We start from the raw sequence: 17,462 nt of genomic DNA on the forward strand, positions 1-17,462 counted from the left end.
TTCCGGACTCTGCCACAAGAGGAAACATCTACCCTGTAAAAGCCTCAAAAGATCTTTTTGAATCAATATGATCACATTTCATTCTTTTAAAACTTGAGTACAGGTCCAATCAACTCTACCTTTCCTCATACGATAGTCCATCCATACCTGGTATCAACCCAGTGCATGGTCTTAACAGCCTCCAATATCCACATATCTTTCCTTAGATAAACGAGACCAAAACAGTTCACAATTTTTCAGCTCTGGCTTGACTAATGATATGGATAGTTTTAACAAAACCTCCCTACTTTTATACTCCCATTCCCTTCTATTTGCCTCTCCTATTGCCTGCTAAACATTGATACCTACTCTGAGATTCATGGACAAGGACTTCCAAATCCCTCTATTCTGTAGTTTTCTGCAGCATTTTACCATTTAAAGAATAGTTAGCTGCTCCATTTTTTCTGCTATAATCCATGACCTCACATTCTCCAACATTTTATTCCATCTATCAACTTCTTGCCCATGCACTTAACCTATCTATATTCCCCTGCAGGTTCTGTGTGTCAACCTCACTACTGCATTATCATCTATTTTTGTATGTCATTCACAAATTTAGCTACAGTACATTCGCTCTCTTCTGTTGAAATTCAGGGCCACAGTGAACTTGAGCGCTACTGCCGTAGGATATCCAATTGAGCCCATTTCCAATGCTTTTTGGGGGATTACATTAGGCATGATGTCTCAAGACAGTTACAATCTGCAGTAAAATATTGTTCTGACATCTGAAGGGATCCTGATCCATTATCTATAAAAACTAGTCAACCTCATCTCAGTTCCCAGTTACATAATCTTCCTTTGTGAATTCCCCAACACATGATCACTCCTGCAAATAGCCAGGTCGGCCATGTTCATTTTTGTTTGGTCATTTTCTCATGTCTCAAGTTCTCCTCTCACTGAAAGCACATTCCCATCCATTCCTACCCTTTCTTAGGTCCTTCTCCAACCAGACACCTGGCACGAGAGCTTACATCAATAGGGGCCTCATGTCAAAATGAGAGTCCCTTTCTCCTTAAGTCAAAAGCATCAGCCAATGACAGCAGAATTAGCAACCACTACCCTTTAACTTGGAGGTTGCCATTGATGATGTTACCTAGCCAGGTAATGAAACGTCTGGATATCAAACCTACAGCTCAGCGAGCAAACCTACACCCTAACCTTTTAAATGCGGAGAAGGCTCCAAACTACCATTCTTCTGAGTGATGCTCATGAAATGGACATTTTAAAAAAACACTACTTCAATTATGTTAGTCTAAAATTTCTCATTTCTAAATGGCAAATAATATCATCACTTGTCACTCATCCTGGTAAAACAGTGTTCAAGCATTATGACAGCATCAGATTTGGCTGGTGGAATCTCCTGCAATTATATGTCCACTCCAGCTATTACCATTTGTTGTAAAGAGGTAGAATCCTGGTTTATCACTGCAAGCTGATGCTGTTGCAGAATAGTACAAATAGCTAAGTTGCAGAATAGTAGTAGATAGGTGTAAGTGATGAAACACACGAGTCATGTTTGTTCTATCCCCATTTCCTTATCTTCTCCCACATCATTTAAAAAAATACTTTTCCAGTTTCCTACAACGAATCGCAAAAGATTCCACAGACTAATAACCCTCTGAAAAAGTGTCTTAATTTCCTCCTTCATTCTTCTCATAATCTGGAGTCAATGTGCATGTGGTGATTGTCATGAAGTCAGCCATGTGGACCTCACGGAAGGAGTTCCCTAATTGGAACTTCCCAATGGGGGAGCCCTGGCTGACAGACACCAACACTCCTGTTTAAGGCTCTGTTCACTCAGAGCTGGCTCTGGAAGAAGCTGGACCAGTGTCAAGCAATATGCATAAGTAAATACAGGGTGACTTAGTGACAGGATACCAGCTTCTGGATTTATTTCAGTGCTGACAAGAGGGAAAAAAATGCACTCCTGAAGAAATTCACTTGCAACAGTGGTCTTTGAATTGGGTAAGCATTTCTGGCATCATGCCATTATCTGGTATGCTTGACTTGTATAAATCTGCCACTGAAGAGTTGATGCAGAGCACTTGACATTATGGAATATTACAACCCAAAGCCTCTTCTAATTTTGAGACGTTAATCAGTTTTACTTGGCAATTCAAGAAGCAGGAGAATCCTTACCAGGATTGTTGACTAGGTTATATCTACTGGCAGAGACCTGTGATTTTGGGTTAACCCCGAATGAGATGCTGAGATCATTTGGTACGTGGGATTAATGGTTTAGTCATGCAAACATGCCTACTAGCTTTGTCATTAGGAAATGTGGCAAAAGGAACACAAGTTTCAGGGTGTGGTGAAACAGGACACCCCTGCCAGGCTGCCTGAGCTTCAGCATAACCACTTGAGTAAAGGTAATTGCATATCCTCACTCAGGACATATCCTGAGCAGAGGGACTGTTGGTCAGTTCACAGCCAAACCCCCCCCCCCAAAAAAAAAGCCTTGGCCAAACCGTTAACATTTCTTTAGGATCTGGGCTGGCAAGCCATTGCAGTTGCTACCATTATGTGGTCTCAAGACAGCAAGAGCCCAACTAGACCAGAATTGAACAAGAGAATTCATAGGCTGGTATCCCAGAGTAAGCATACCCTGGAAAGCCCAGTAGATCTGGCCTGGGACAGTTAAATTGCTTAGCAACATCCAAATCAGAACAATCAAATGTTTGACTAAACTGTCAACTGGTTTTAATGGAGGTTGATATCAGCACAGCTGTATCGATGATTGCAGAACCAGTCTTTAATAAAAATTACCACCAGCAGTTCCCCATGGGAATGGCTGGATAAACCCTGGTCTCAGTTACACTGAATCTATGCAGGTCCTTCATACGCTCAATGTTCAATGTGGACGCCTGTGCAAAATGGGTGCATAGAGTTCATTTGCCAAACATGGGAATGATAGAAAAGCTGTAAGCATCTCACGCAAAACAAGAGCTCCTGGAAGTATTGGTCACAGACAACAGCCATCATTTACCAGCAGAGATTAGAGTATTTCCCAAAGTCAAACAGCATTTGACATAAGGACAACTTCAAATCATCCATTGTCCAATGGTCTGGCAAAACGAGCAGTGCAAACTTTGAAGGCAGGCTTAAAGTAACAAGTTGACAGCTTTACTTGGTACAAAACTGTCTGGTTCCAATTTGATTATCAAACCACCCCTCATTGCAACTACAGGGATAATGGAAAGTAGCCACAGGGGTGAAGGTTCTGCACCCGGTTAAATCTGATCTTCCCAGACTTGGTGGGCTTGAGGGGGGATCTTTTAAGTAACATCAGGAATGCCAGTGATAGACATAAGCCCCCTCTAAGCAAGAGACAGTTTACTTCAGTGGACAAAGTTTGATGCTAAAACCATGGAAATGGTCCTGCATGGTTAGGAGGTATGGTCAATGCAACATACAAAGCTCATCTAGTTGAGGTGCTCCATAACAATCATGAGACAACAGGAAAGCAGTAAACTTACAAATGGGGCAGGAGCAAAACATACCCGGTCCCTCAGAACTGGCTGAAAGGCTATAAGAACTAGAGGGTTCTCCCCCTACATCTAGCATTAAAGAATTCTTGGAGTCTGAAATGGACACAACAGATGTCATAGGCTCAACATCTTTACTGCTTAAAAAGAGGATGAATTTGTTGAGATGCTCTTCTGAGGCATGAGAGGCAGTCTATGGTCTGTATCCAAGACAGAGTCGGAGGAACCAGACCCAGTGCGAAAATGCCCCAGGAGAGGCTACAAGAAAAAGAATAGGTCTACTTCCCCAGAGCTACAGGAGTAGGGATGTAGTTATTATACTGAAGTCAATCATGCACTTCTCATAATATGAGTTCTGAGCTTTTGATGGCTGTTAAGTTGGTCCAATCAGGAAAATAAAGAAGTGTCAGAGATTCTGTTCATGCCAAGAGCTGGCTCGGAGGAAGCTGGATCAGTGTCAAACTATGCATGAGTAAATAAAGGGTGACATGGTGACAGGATACCAGCTTCTGCCGAGATATTTCAATCCACCTTTAGACAAGACTAAAAGAAACTATGTGCTAGGAATGTAAATAAAAGAACAGAAAAAAAAGCTCATTTGGTTTAGGCTGGGCAAAAAGAGAACGAAGACAAACGAATTGCTGGAAAAGCTCAGCAGATCTGGCAGCATCTATGGAGAGAAATCAGAGTTAACGCTTCAAGTTGAGTGACCCTTGCTCAGGACTTGTATAGTGAGTCAAAATAATGGCCAATTTAATCTAACAAATATGAAAGGAAAATCTCTCTGCATAATTACTCCAAAGACTGCCTCTTCAATGGTGAAATGATATGTCAATTGCACTACATAATGTTGTAGTTATTTGGACAGTGTTTAATTGTCTTTTAATTGTACTTACTGCTGTACTGCCAGATGTATTTGAAGCTTGGAAACAGTCATTTTATTTTAAAATACTTCACCATTTAAAAGAATGAAACTTCCTTTGCTATATAGTTAAAGTACACCAAATTTGCTCAGAGAACTATTCAGCAATTTTAAAAGATTAAGTACATTCAAATACTGCAAGTGCATTGGTAATTTAAAGTATTTATTTGCCAAGTCAAACCATAACTTGGGTCCAGTACTTGCCAACTTTAAATAAAAGCTTTCTTAATATGAAAGTTATAATGTAAAAATCTGAGACTTTCGTGTTGAGTTTTATTATGGTAAAACTTGGGATAGAAATAGCTTTTATTCTCCCTACTAGAGTACAAAATTGGCACAATGGCCAATTCTAGGAATCACCAGCCTGCCCCTCGAACATTTAAAAAAACATCGATTTCAATATAGGATTACGTAATTTATATTGGGACAAAGTACAATTGAGGAGTCCATAGTCTGATTTACACCACCTTAGAAAAATTGGATCACAATTAGTGGAGTAGAACAGGATTTGTTTTGTTCAGGATCCTTTCAAAATCTATTGCTGTTGTTCCAGGAGAAGGAATGCTGCCTTGATCTCTCTCTAGTCCAAATAATGTTAGTGAAATCAAAGTCCAATTTTGAAATAACCTTGATCCTCCTGGTTCATTCTATGCACACATCTGAAAATGGGCCATAACCAATAATATCCTGTTTGTTAAGAAATAAACCAAATTGAAACATTACATCAGTAACTTATAAAACCTAGTTGGTCAGACAGCTATCAAAAACAATAAGTAATGGAAGTGTTGAATTTGATTTAAAATTAAGGGTGCTCTGCAAATTTAATTCTACTCAATCTACATGACACAAATTATTTCAGTACATGATCAATGCAAATAATTCAACTTCTTGAGCAAATAGTTTTAATCTGGGCACTAATGGTTGACATCAAGATTTTGTCAACATTTCCACACATTCAAGATATATAGAGGAACACACCCATAGTTATCAAAAGCTTCACCAATAGACAGCAAAAAGTGATAATGTTAAGTATCTTCAAAATTGTATGCATTTCTCATTAATCTGAGATGTACCGTAATAGATGAGAAGATGAGAATCCCTACAGTATGGAAACAGGCCCTTTGGCCCAAATCCATGCCGACCCTCCAAAGAGTAACTCACCCAGACCCATTCCCCTACCCTAGGTTAACCCCTGACTAATGAACCTGACATTATGGGCAATTTAGCATGGCCCATTCACCTGACCTGCTCATCTTTGGGAGGAAACCCACACAGACACAGGGAGAATGTGCAAACTTCATATATCCCAGGTGCTGTGAGGCAGCAATGCCAACCACTGAACCACTGTGCCGCCCAAGTGAACCAATTTCAACATGAGTTTTAAAATACATTAACCTAACTCATTCTGCACTGCCCTGTACTTAAGCAAAACCAAAATTTGCATGATGAATGTGATGCTGTATGACCAAAATTGAATTTACTTCCATGTGAACTTTACATTAGTAAAACATTTAAAGAATGTACTGGATTACTATAAATTTAATAATGGAAAATCTACATCTGCATTACAAAACTATTTCATTGTTTCATTTTTATTTGAATGCTGCAGTTCATAAACATTCACTGGTGTGAATATAACATTTCGCAATCTAAACAGTTTCCATCTACAATGCTAATTTGGTATATTCAAGAATTTGAAGGTGCTCTTGCCAAGGACAGAAGCCAAATAAAAATGATGTTTACTAAAATTAATTTTATTGATTCTCTACAAAAGAATGTGTTCCCACAATGTGTATATATATCTTAATGTGGATACTGACAACTGTTTGTTTCATCCAGTGCGCTAACAGGTACTACTCAATCACAATTTACATATATATAGTGGGTTTTACTTACTGTGTAATTCAATCTTGATACTGTGAAATTGAGCCATTCAAAAAGTAATCAAACCAAAAGGTTTCATAATTAAGCTTTATTATGTTTGGTACAAGTTATTGACGATAACAAAGCTAACAGATACAATTCAAACTCTAAAGGCCGGGAAAGCAGAGGTTACATGGATTAAAGTAAGTTTCTTCAATCTATTACTAAAATTCCCATCTTAAACACTTCAATCAATATCTGTCAAAGTCTTCTCTTGCTGCCTATTCCCAGAAAATAAAAAAAACTGTTCAGTTACTAGCAAAGGTCACGAGTGGAAGTCACTGTGTACTGTCAAGTAGCCAGTCAGTCAGCTGATGTGTCAGGTCAATTGTCCCCACTCTGCAGAAACAAAAACATTTTATAAAAAGTGCTGTGAAAATGTTAAAGCATCTGTTAACAAGGAATAAAAGTCTGCAGGTATAGTATAAACTATATTCCACAAAATTCCCTGATAAGAACTGCAACTAGAGAACTTATTGTTTAATCTATAGATCTGAAACATTTTAAATGTGATTGATACTATATTGGGGTTCCGGATAAGGCTTTGGGCTGTTCATTTCACCAGTCCTTTGCCCCAGGAAACAACTGTTGAAAGCAAATAATATTTTCCCTAATTTAACTTTGGGTATATTCATGTACAGAAAAAGTTGGATTGCCATTTTTATATTTGTATTCAAAATAAGAGTTAAAAAGACACTAAAGAAAAGGACAGTGTTCTTAAATGTGGTAAAACTTTATTGTAGGTTATACCATGTGTTTTCAAATAAAAATTTTATAAAGCAATTAAAAATATAAAATTAATCCTACAAACATAGATGTTGGAAGAAAACCTAAGCATTCTTTCAACCCATAAACTTTAAATAGAAAGTTGAGATATAATTCAGCTTTCAAATTAACCTACTAGGCAATAAGGATACTTATTGTGCTTATACAAAATACCATGAGATTACAGATGGAAAATAAAGGATAAATCTCCCCCTTGCCTTGGAGTAACTGGGAAATGAATTAGTATAAACTCAATTGATGCTTTTTGGAAGAACTCTGGTACAGAGACTGAGCTAATTGACTAGAGTACAACCTTAAATACTGAAGAATTCATTATTATTTTTAATACAGTATTTAAGACTTTAGTAGAATCACCATAATGCCAAAATTATGGTAAACTTTGCAGCAGTGTGAATTTAAAAAAGATCCAGTTTAAAATGCTACCCAAAAGACAAAAACATCACTAAGTTGTTACCAGGTTGCCAAAAATAACTACCACTGAATGACGAACAAATACTGTTACAGAAAATTTTCTATAAACTAAACATTCATATTTCCACGTAATCTGAAGTTTATCCTTAATTGCAAATTAATAATTTTGCTGACAGGACATTAATTTGATTTTCACTCTGCCAAAATTAATGAAATAGTTTGAATAAGATACACATTTAATAATTTCTTTAAAATTCAAATTGACCTCAGTGATATAATGGTAGATACTGGAAAAAAAAACCACGAACTATTTTCGGATTCAACTGCAGCAAATAAGAACTTCCAAAGGATCAAATGTGCAAAGCAGAAATTTTGTTGCATTACTCCAAAAAATGCCAAAACCAGTACACCTCTACAATAAACCAGCATTAAGTCCTTCTGTCATACACTCAATCTTAATCATAAAGCAAATCTAGTGCCTTTCACCACCAAACTGGAGAGTTGCTTTAAGCTGTTTACAAAAGTCTGTCAGACATATTGGCTCAATGCTATTTTCTTTAATCCAGTTTGTCTGGGCTAAATGTCAACTAGATTAACAGGCATGAACAAAATAAGTATTATTTGGTTAAATAATGGAGAAGCAGATAACGCCAACTATTAATGCCCAAAGCTACAACTTGCAACATGAGAGCAGACATGTGGTTAAATACAAAAATCCAAATGTTGCTGGCCAAGCTGCACACTTCACCCTTAGCTTTGTGGAAATGGCATCTCACTGACTGACTAATCATTGTGTGACGCAGATTGTGGTATTTGAGATTCAAACAAAACTTGCCACAAAAGTCCATTTCAATCTAAGAATTTTTAAAACATCATTCATTATTTACCTGTCTCCCTCTCTAGCACTGAAAATTAATTACAAAAATGGAATCTCAGACCTTCAGGTTTTAATTATTTAAGATTTTGCAAATTTAATTCTCAAATTTTGCTTTTCCATTTTTTTGTTTTCTCTTAATCAATCTTTGTTTCCCTTGCTTAACTTAACAGATAATCAAAGCATCCAGTCTAACTTGCACTTCCTTCTCACTCCTTGTGATGTTCTGTTCACAATCCTTCAGACTCATTAGTTGAGATAGCTTCTGACTCAGTCCGTTTGTGTGCCCAATGCCCAATTTTGATCAACAGTGTTATTAGCTAATTTGTTCAGTAAATTGCTATATAAAGCTGATTTAACTGAACACACACAGGCAAATCTGACCAACAGCAGCAAGTTATGGTCCACTGTATCATGCAGTCCCATAATCAAGGTGAAAAGAAGCTTACCTTAGCACAATCTTTTGTGCAACATCTTAGTGTGTTCGTTGCCGCTTATGTGACTCTTCTCTTGGAGGATCAGCTAGCATTACCTTGAGCTTGATACCATTAACAACCTTTCCATGTAAAGTATCCAAGGCGTTAGTAGCACTGTGTCTTTCAGCATATTTAACATAGCCAATGTTACGTCCTGGTACCAAATATACTTCAATCAGGTTTCCAAAACGACTAGGAGAAAACATTGATATGTTAAAGAAAACAAACCTAAAAATTTGAGAACATCAAATCATGACTAAATATGCAGATGACTTTCTTTTGCACACACAAATCAGTTTATTACTAGACTAAGATTGTTCATTTATTATTTAACAAAGTTTGCAACATTCAAATGAAATGTCTGCAGCAAAAGGAACTTCACCATAAATGAAAACTAGAAAATCCCAGAATGCAAACAGAATGAACAGGCTAAGAAATTAATTCATGCATCATAGATATGACAAGTAACAAAGAAAACACTCACATCATTCATTTGGTGAAATGATTAATTAATGTTTAAAATCATTACTGGCAATTTTAACCATATATAGTTTTCTCAGAAGGTTGCAGGAGAAGAAAGATGTAATTTTCCTCATCAAACCTCCACAACTCGATCCCAATTTTTGCTCCCTAAATTTTATTATTGTTGCTAGTTCGTCTTAAAATACTTTACACATTTGACCTTCTCGAGCACTGTTCCACAATTTCAACTTTTCGTGAACAAATTCACCCTGAATTCATTTTCAAACTGATGAGTCCTCTTGTTCTCAATTTCTCCTGAGGGAAAGAACCATGCCTTGCTTACCCCTTCATCATAGTAACTCAATACCATTCAGAACATCACCCGGACAACTTTTTCCAAGTCCAGAATAATATTCCAGAAATTAAGTGTTTGATACAATATTCTGAATTATGTTTATCAATAAACAAACTGAGGTACTTTTAAATATGTATCTAAAATCTCAATTTTGTTCATCTGCTCCAAAGTATTTCCCAACTACACTATATTTGATCATTTTACCCTCTCATTGTTTTATTAAGCCACACCTCCCATCGTTCCATCCGTCAACTAGTATAGCTTTTCTTCAATGTTCTGCTCTTCTTCACAATTCACTACACTTTCTAATTTAATACCATTTGATGGCACAGTGGCACTGCTGCCTTACAGCGCCAGAGCACCTCGAGCAACTGTCTGTGTGGACTTTGCATATTCTCCCAGTATCTGCGTGGGTTTCATCCGGGTGCTCCGGTTTCCTCCCACAGTCCAAAGGTATGCAGGTTAGGTGAACTGGCCATGCTAAATTGCCCGCAGTGTTAGGTGAAGGGGTAAATGTAGGGGTCTGGGTGGGTTGCTCTTCGGAGGGTCGGTGTGGACTTGTTGGGCCGAAGGACCTGTTACCACACTGTAAGAAATCTAATCTAATCTTAAAAAAAAACACTTGTAAAGGGAAAGGAATAAGAAATCTGAACATTGATTCTTTTAGGCTAACAGAGCCAGAATAGCAAAAACAAGAGCAGAAATGAGACAATACACAGAAAATGCTGAAAAACTTCAGCAAGTCAGGCAGCGTCTTCTTCAGAAGGGTAATACGCAACTCAAAATATTAATTCTTTCTCTATCCATATTCACTGCCAGACCAGCTGAGTTTCTTGAACTTTGCTGTGCTCCTTTCAGATTTCCAGAACCTGCAGTATTTCGCTTTTATTCAAGCACGCTCAAACAATGTTAATGCATTTCAAAAGTCAAACAATAGTTCCTTACCAAAACAGATCCTCCAGTATATCAAGGGGTAGGACAGTTGGGTTGAAGACCACAAATAATCTCTCTCTGACAGTACTATCAGAAGGAGCAAAGTTTTGAGGTGCAGGTAAAGAAAAGCCAACCTGCAACCGCGACATCTGTGAACTACTGCTACCTCCATGTCCCTGCAACAAATGTAAGTCACGTTATAGTTTTGTCTTTTAAAATTCTATTAATGAGTATGGTAAATCATATTAATTGTGCAATTAAGTAAATATATAATTAACCTGCAGTATATACACTACTTGCAACATTGAAAGGTTTGGATGCAGAAATTTCTGCATCACAAAAATTTTAAGGGAATAAATTCCTCCTGTCAATCTAGGCCCCACTACTTAAATGATCCATATTTTAAAACATTAGTTGTTTACATCAGACAAAAAAATGACACCTATTGTCCATCCATATTAATTGCAAATCATAAAGCAGTCAATTACAATGTCTTAAGTGCTCAGTTTGTCAGGAAGAAACAGCTGTTCAGATTCTATTCAGACACGCAAAATTAATATAATGCTAAAATCACCCAAGAATGTGCTTGTCAATTAGTTATGTTGTTTATGTTAAGGGTTTAACAGTAACTCTGAAGTCAAAGTCAAAAGCGCAGCCAACATCTAGTTAGGATACTTCAGATGTATGGGAAAGCTAAAAGTTATGCTTGTATCCGTTTGTACTTTATGTACAAAAATCAGACGTAGTTCGTGCCAATAAATAATGGGATTGCTAATTTACCATTTTGATCTGGAGTTTTATATAAATCACATTAAAAAGGAGAGTTGTGTTCAACCAACTTTACTAAGTTGATGGAGTCCTCTGATCAGGTAGTTCTGTTGATGTAGATCGAACTTTCAAAAGTTGTTAGATAAAGTACCACATGTTACTAAACTTGTTACTAAACATGAAACTCATGGAACTTATAGGACAAGATCGAAGGAATATAAAATTGACTCAGGATCCAAATGGTGAAGAGTGTTGTCCATCAAACTGGAGGCAATTGTGAAGAAGTGGCCCCCTAGAGGGAACAGTGGAACCACAGCTCTTTCTGATGTACCATAACAATCGGGATTTGGTGCACAATTTTAAAACTACAGTCACATGAAACATGGCGAAGAGTCAAGGGAATATAACAGATTTTAGAAGATAGTAGACAGAATGGTTAAATAGGAAGCCAACTGGCAAATGGAAGTTGCAGAGAAGTGTGAAGTAATCCATTAAGAATGAGAATAAACAATTTGACTAAATTGTACAATCGAGGTATTCACACATCTATGAAGGTGGTAGGACAAGTTGAGAAGATGCCAAATAGGTTATATGGAAATCTTAGCTTTATAAATAAAGAAGCAGAGTAGAAAACCAAGCCTCGGCCATCTGTCTGTGTGGAGTTTGCACATTCTCCCAGTGTCTGCGTGGGTTTCCTCCGGGTGCTTCAGTTTCCTCCCACAGTCCAAAGATGTGCAGGTCAGGTGAATTGGCTATGCTAAATTGCCCACAGTGTTAGGTGCATTAGTCAGATGGAAATGAGACTGGGTGGGTTACTCTTCGGAGGGTCAGCATGGACTTGTTGGACCGAAAGGCCTGTTTCAACACTGTAGGGAATCTAATCTAATTGCTCTCAAGCCTTTTAAATTGATGAGGGGGGAGGGGTCAGGGTACACAGGCATGCGTGGCAAAATAATACAGTAGCGTTGTAGAGCATCTAAATTGATACTGGATAGAATTAGGCATGGTATATAAGCCTATAAAAACAGCAAGTGGGGTCAAAAGAAGAATAAAAAAAAAAGGAGCCAACATTAATGGTACAAATAGTTTTAGTGGGAATGATTGTATAGCCAATAGGGATACACGATTACAAGGAGATCAATGGGAACTAGATATTCAGAGGTATGTGACATTTCAAAAGGGCAGACATGAGGGTAAGGCTGGTAGGATCACTTTGTTAGTAGGAGATGAAACAAGTACAATAGTAAAAAATGAACTAGAATCGGATGCATATAGTCCATATGGTTGGGAATACGAAATAACAAGGGAAAGACAACATGGGTAGAAGTAGCCTGTTGACCCCCTAACAGTAGCTGTTCTGTAGGACAGACAATAAATCAGGACATAATTAGGGCATGTAAAGAAGCAGACTAATCATGGGTGATTTTGATCATGTACATTAAAGAAAATCAAACTTGCACAGGTATACATGAAGAATTCAGAGTGCATTCAAGACAGTTTCCTGGAACAATAGGTTATGGATCCAACCAGGGGTGAGGCTATTTGGATCTAATATGTAACAAGGCAGGTTTATTCAATGCTTTCAGTAAAAGATCCCGTCACGACTGTACATGGCAGAATTTAGCATTCAGATTGAGAATGAGAAACTTGGATCAGAACTGTGCTAAAACTTAAATCATGGTCATTATACAGAGAGGAGGACAGAATTAGCGAAATTGAACGGAGATAAGTCTATCAGAACAGACAATTGAGGAACATTAGTGCACACCTTTAAAAAAAAAGTCCTGACTCACAACAAAGATACATTCCACTGAGGAATAAGACTAAGGGAAGAAACAGATTATGGTTAACCAATTTGATACCAAATCCAAAGAAACACACATCTTCTGTCAAAAGATAGTGGTAAACTAGTGCTTTGGTGGGCGGTGGGGGGGGGGGGGGGGGGGGAAGCAAAAAGAAAACACTTAGTATTTTTCCTCAATTCATTAAACTATGAAAAGTAATAGGCCTAAAAGCTTATGGCCCCAGGATCTGGTGCATTTTATTCTATGATTTTAAAATAAGTGGCAACAGAGGTTGTGCACTGGCAGTAAACTTCCAAGAATCCTTAGACTCTGGAAAAGACCCAGACAATTAGAAAACTGCCAATATAACATCCTTATTCAAAAGAGGTAGACAAAAAACAAAAGCTAACTATAGGCCAGTTAGCTTAATGTTGGTCATTGAGAAAATGTTACAAAGGATGTACTAGCAGAACATTTAGAAATGCATAATCAAAATCAAGGTGTGTTAATATGGCTTCATGAAGGGGAAATCATGCCTGATAAATTAGTGTTCTTTGAGGTAACAAGCAGGCTAGATGAAGGGAACCAGTAGTTTTAATATATTTGGATTTCCAAAGGCCATAACATATAGCATTACTATTCAAGATAAGAACCCATGGCATTGTTGGTAGTACAGGTACGTATCCCTTTATTTGAAATGCTCGGGACCAGCTGCTTTGAGGAAATCAGAATTTTGCAGTTTTCAGAATTAATGTAGCGGCCCCTGTAGGGTGCAGGGTAGCAACCCGTAAATCAGACATAAATAATGTACTGCAGCAAAAACGTATGAATACGCACACTAACTGGAATAAATAAAGACTAGAAATACTACCACACTTTATTTATAAAGTAGTGGACTGATAAATGAAATACATCGACCATAAATATTCAACATTTTATTTTCATAAAAATATTACAAGAAAAACATTTGGGAAAACTTAAACGCACAAAGCTTATAGAGTTATATATACAAATTCATGAAATACATCAACTATAAATATTCAACATTTTATTTCCATAAATAACATTCCAATAAAAAACATTCAGTAAAACTTAAGCGTACACAGCTTCAGCACTATAGCAGGTGGCGGTTTTAAAGATTTCTTCAAGTGTCATCTGTCTCATTAACATAGGTTTCTGTCTTAGCAATCTCTCGTTAATTGAGTAAATTGCCATAATCTCTTGCTCACTGATAAATGAACATTGTTCAAGGCCAGCAATTAACTGATCACACATTTTCACCATATCGTCAATGGGGACTTTTTTAACTGTGTTCACTAACTCATCATCGTCATCATCACTACTATCCTCACACTTATCTGTATAGAAACGTGTATTTAAAACAATTTCTGCAATATTCCCATCACTCAAGGAATGCACGACAGGCCCATCATTGTCAACGTTCAGCATTTCTTCAATGTCAGCTTCATGTAATTTATTTACACTTTCTTCCAAAAGATTTTGTGCACAAATAACAAGGCTTACTATCATCTTTTTCTCTTCAGTGAGATGAAATCCTTCAAACCCTTCATCTACAGGTTCACTTACAAGAAACATTGTTGTAGACCAGAATCTGTGCCAAGCATTTGTTAATGTTGCTTTATCAACATCATTCCAAGCATTAGCAACTGCGCAAATGGCATCCTTAGGACTAAACTCTTTCAGGAAGTCTTGAATTACTACCTCTCTAACTGCAGCAAGCATACTGTTTAAAAAGTAGGTCTTTATACTTGCTCTTCATGGAGTGTAAAATTCCTTGGTCACAAGGCTGTAATACCGATGTCACATTAGGGGGCAAGTAAATGCCAAAAACATCACTTTTCACAAGCTGTTCGGAAAAGGGGATGTGCGGAGCAGTTGTCAAGGAACAATAAAATTTTACACTTTCTTCTAGTCCAGCTTGACTGCAATGAGCTCGTGCCGCTGGTACAAAGTATTTACTGAGCCAATCAGAAAAAATTTATCTGGTTACCCATGCTTTCTTGTTTGCATAATAATGCACAAGCAAATTGTGCATAACTTTAAGACATCTCGGATGCTTGCTTTTCCCAATCACTGCCAATTTCACCTTGTGTGCCTGCAGCATTGACACACCCAAGAATAGTTAATCTGTCTTTAGTTTCCTTAAAACCTGTTGAGGCTCTCTCATTAGCCGTTGCTAATGTTTTTCTCAGGACATAGTGCCAGTAGAGAGTTGTTTCATCAGCATTGTAAATTTGTTTCAGGTATTTCACACAATTACACTTCTTGAACTTCTGCAGCCAACCTTCTGAATATTGACATGTGCCTTTAATGTTCAGTTCTTTATGATACTTTCTAACTTGTTTCATGACCATCAAACCAGTCAGTGGCATACGTTCACTTCTTCATTATCTAATCCACTCCATCAACATACGATTAAGATCTTCATTTTTTGCCCTATGCAGTGTTTTTCTATTTTCCATTAATTCATGGTCTTCACTGTCACCGTAAAACTTCAGTAACTGGTCTTTCGGTTTCTTCAAATCATAGACAGTGGTAGTTCTGACACCATATTCTTCAGTGAGACGCCGCACAGCCACACCATGATCAAGCTTCTGCATTATTGATAATGACAGATGCTTCCTTTTCTTTATATCATTGTAAGCCATAGATGTACCTGCACCTCTTTTTGACATTTTCACTCTAAAATTAAACAATTTAGCACAGTAAAAACAACGCATCACTGACGCCTCAGAGTGCTGGGCCATGCCGCCATGTGGGTCGTTATGGTGTGGCCTTTGCCCGCCAAGAAAACCCCGTGATGTTACGCAGACCTGATTGACACAGACACTCCATGAAAACCTTCAGTTTTCTGAGCTTTTCGGTTTTTGGATGCTCAGATAAAGGGATATGTACCTGTATATCAATATGGATAAAGGTTTGGCCAACTAAAAGAAGACAATTTGGATAAAGGAGGTAGACTGATTTTTTAAATTGGTATGGGAATTAAACGTTCTGGGAATAAAAGCAGGGAAGCGGTGCGTAACCTCAACTACGACACGCAGCTCCTGTTCGTCGACCGTGACGGTTTGGAGGTCGCCCTCAAGACGCTGCCTGTCTTTTACCAGGACCTGATCACTGTCTGGAACATGGTCGAATCGCGTCGCGCCTACCCTCCGGCTGGAGTAGCGGCTGTCGTCAGGGAGCCGTTGCTCAGGAATCCGCACCTCCGTACTCGCGGGTTCGAGTGGCTGTCGGAGGGGAGGGCCGCGGCGGCGAGGGTGACCAGGGTCGGGGACGTGCTGGGTGCCGGGGGCCTGGGCTGGACGCTGCCGCAGGACATAGCAGGCAGGGCAGCGGTAGACGTCCAGTACGTGGCCACCGCCATCCGACGCCTCAAAACGGCGGTGCTCGGACCCGACGTAGTGCACCAGTTGGAGGACGCTCAGGTGTGCGGTGGGATCCCGTCCGCGCTCACCCCAGCCCGGACGGAATTTCACATTGGCCCCAAGGTCCCGTACTTCCCGCGGGAGCCTGTGCCCCACAACCTGAGCCGCCTCAGAGACTTTAATTTTGTCTCCTTCAAAGATATAAAAAGGAGGGCCCTGTATAGACTGCTGCTGCACACCGTCCACCTCTTCTCCCTCATCCACCGTCCGGACACGCCTTGGCGTGCCCATTTGCCACCGGGCGGTGGGGATCCCCAGTGGAGGGCTCTCTACGCGGGAGTCCTCCCCCTTTCTCTCGGGGATCTGGGGTGGAGGGTACTGCACGCAGCAGTCCCCTGCAACCGCAGGTTGCGGTGGTTCACGGACTCCCAGCCCAACTGCTTGTTCTGTGGTGCTGTGGAGTCCGTGGACCACGTGTATATTGGGTGTGGGCGTTTGCACTCCCTTTTTGATTTCCTTAAAAACCTTCTCCTCTGTTTTTGGCTGCACTTCAGTCCCACGCTCCTGATCTTTGGGCACCCGGTACGGAGGAAGGAGGGCAGGTCTGAAGACCTCCTCGTGGGTCTGCTCCTGGGCCTGGCCAAACTGGCCATCAACAGGTCCAGGCAGCGGGCCGTGGAGGGGGTCGTTAGGGCCGACTGCCTGCCCCTCTTCCGCGGTTACGTTAGAGCCCAGGTGTCCTTGGAGAAGGAGCACGGGGTGTCGACCAACACCCTGGAGTTGTTCAGGGAGAGGTGGGCGCCGCAGGGAGTGGAGTGCATCATTTCTCCCTCCAACTCTATTTTGATTTAGTCC

The 17,462-nt window shown here is 39.2% G+C and overlaps 1 protein-coding gene across 2 annotated transcripts in view; it reads right to left on the reverse strand.

Annotated features, from left to right (window-relative positions):
* rbm45 (RNA binding motif protein 45) overlaps nt 1-17,462 on the reverse strand; it is a 109,601-nt gene that overhangs the window by 55,023 nt on the left and 37,116 nt on the right. The window contains exons 8-10 of one of the 2 annotated variants that reach the window (XM_043693528.2): nt 10,679-10,842; nt 8,890-9,108; nt 6,400-6,708 (exon numbers count right to left, since the gene is read on the reverse strand). In XM_043693528.2, coding sequence (XP_043549463.1) covers nt 8,916-9,108; nt 10,679-10,842 — 357 coding nt within the window. In that variant the 3' untranslated portion in view covers nt 6,400-6,708; nt 8,890-8,915. Of the gene's footprint in view, nt 1-6,399; nt 6,709-8,889; nt 9,109-10,678; nt 10,843-17,462 lie in introns of those variants that run through there. The other variant, XR_015757662.1, reaches the window with a different exon arrangement.

This window comes from Chiloscyllium plagiosum, unplaced genomic scaffold (genome assembly GCF_037043375.1).
Source record: "Chiloscyllium plagiosum isolate Xiang-an unplaced genomic scaffold, Cpla_swu_hap1 HiC_scaffold_7, whole genome shotgun sequence".
In the NCBI taxonomy this organism is placed as follows: domain Eukaryota; kingdom Metazoa; phylum Chordata; class Chondrichthyes; order Orectolobiformes; family Hemiscylliidae; genus Chiloscyllium; species Chiloscyllium plagiosum.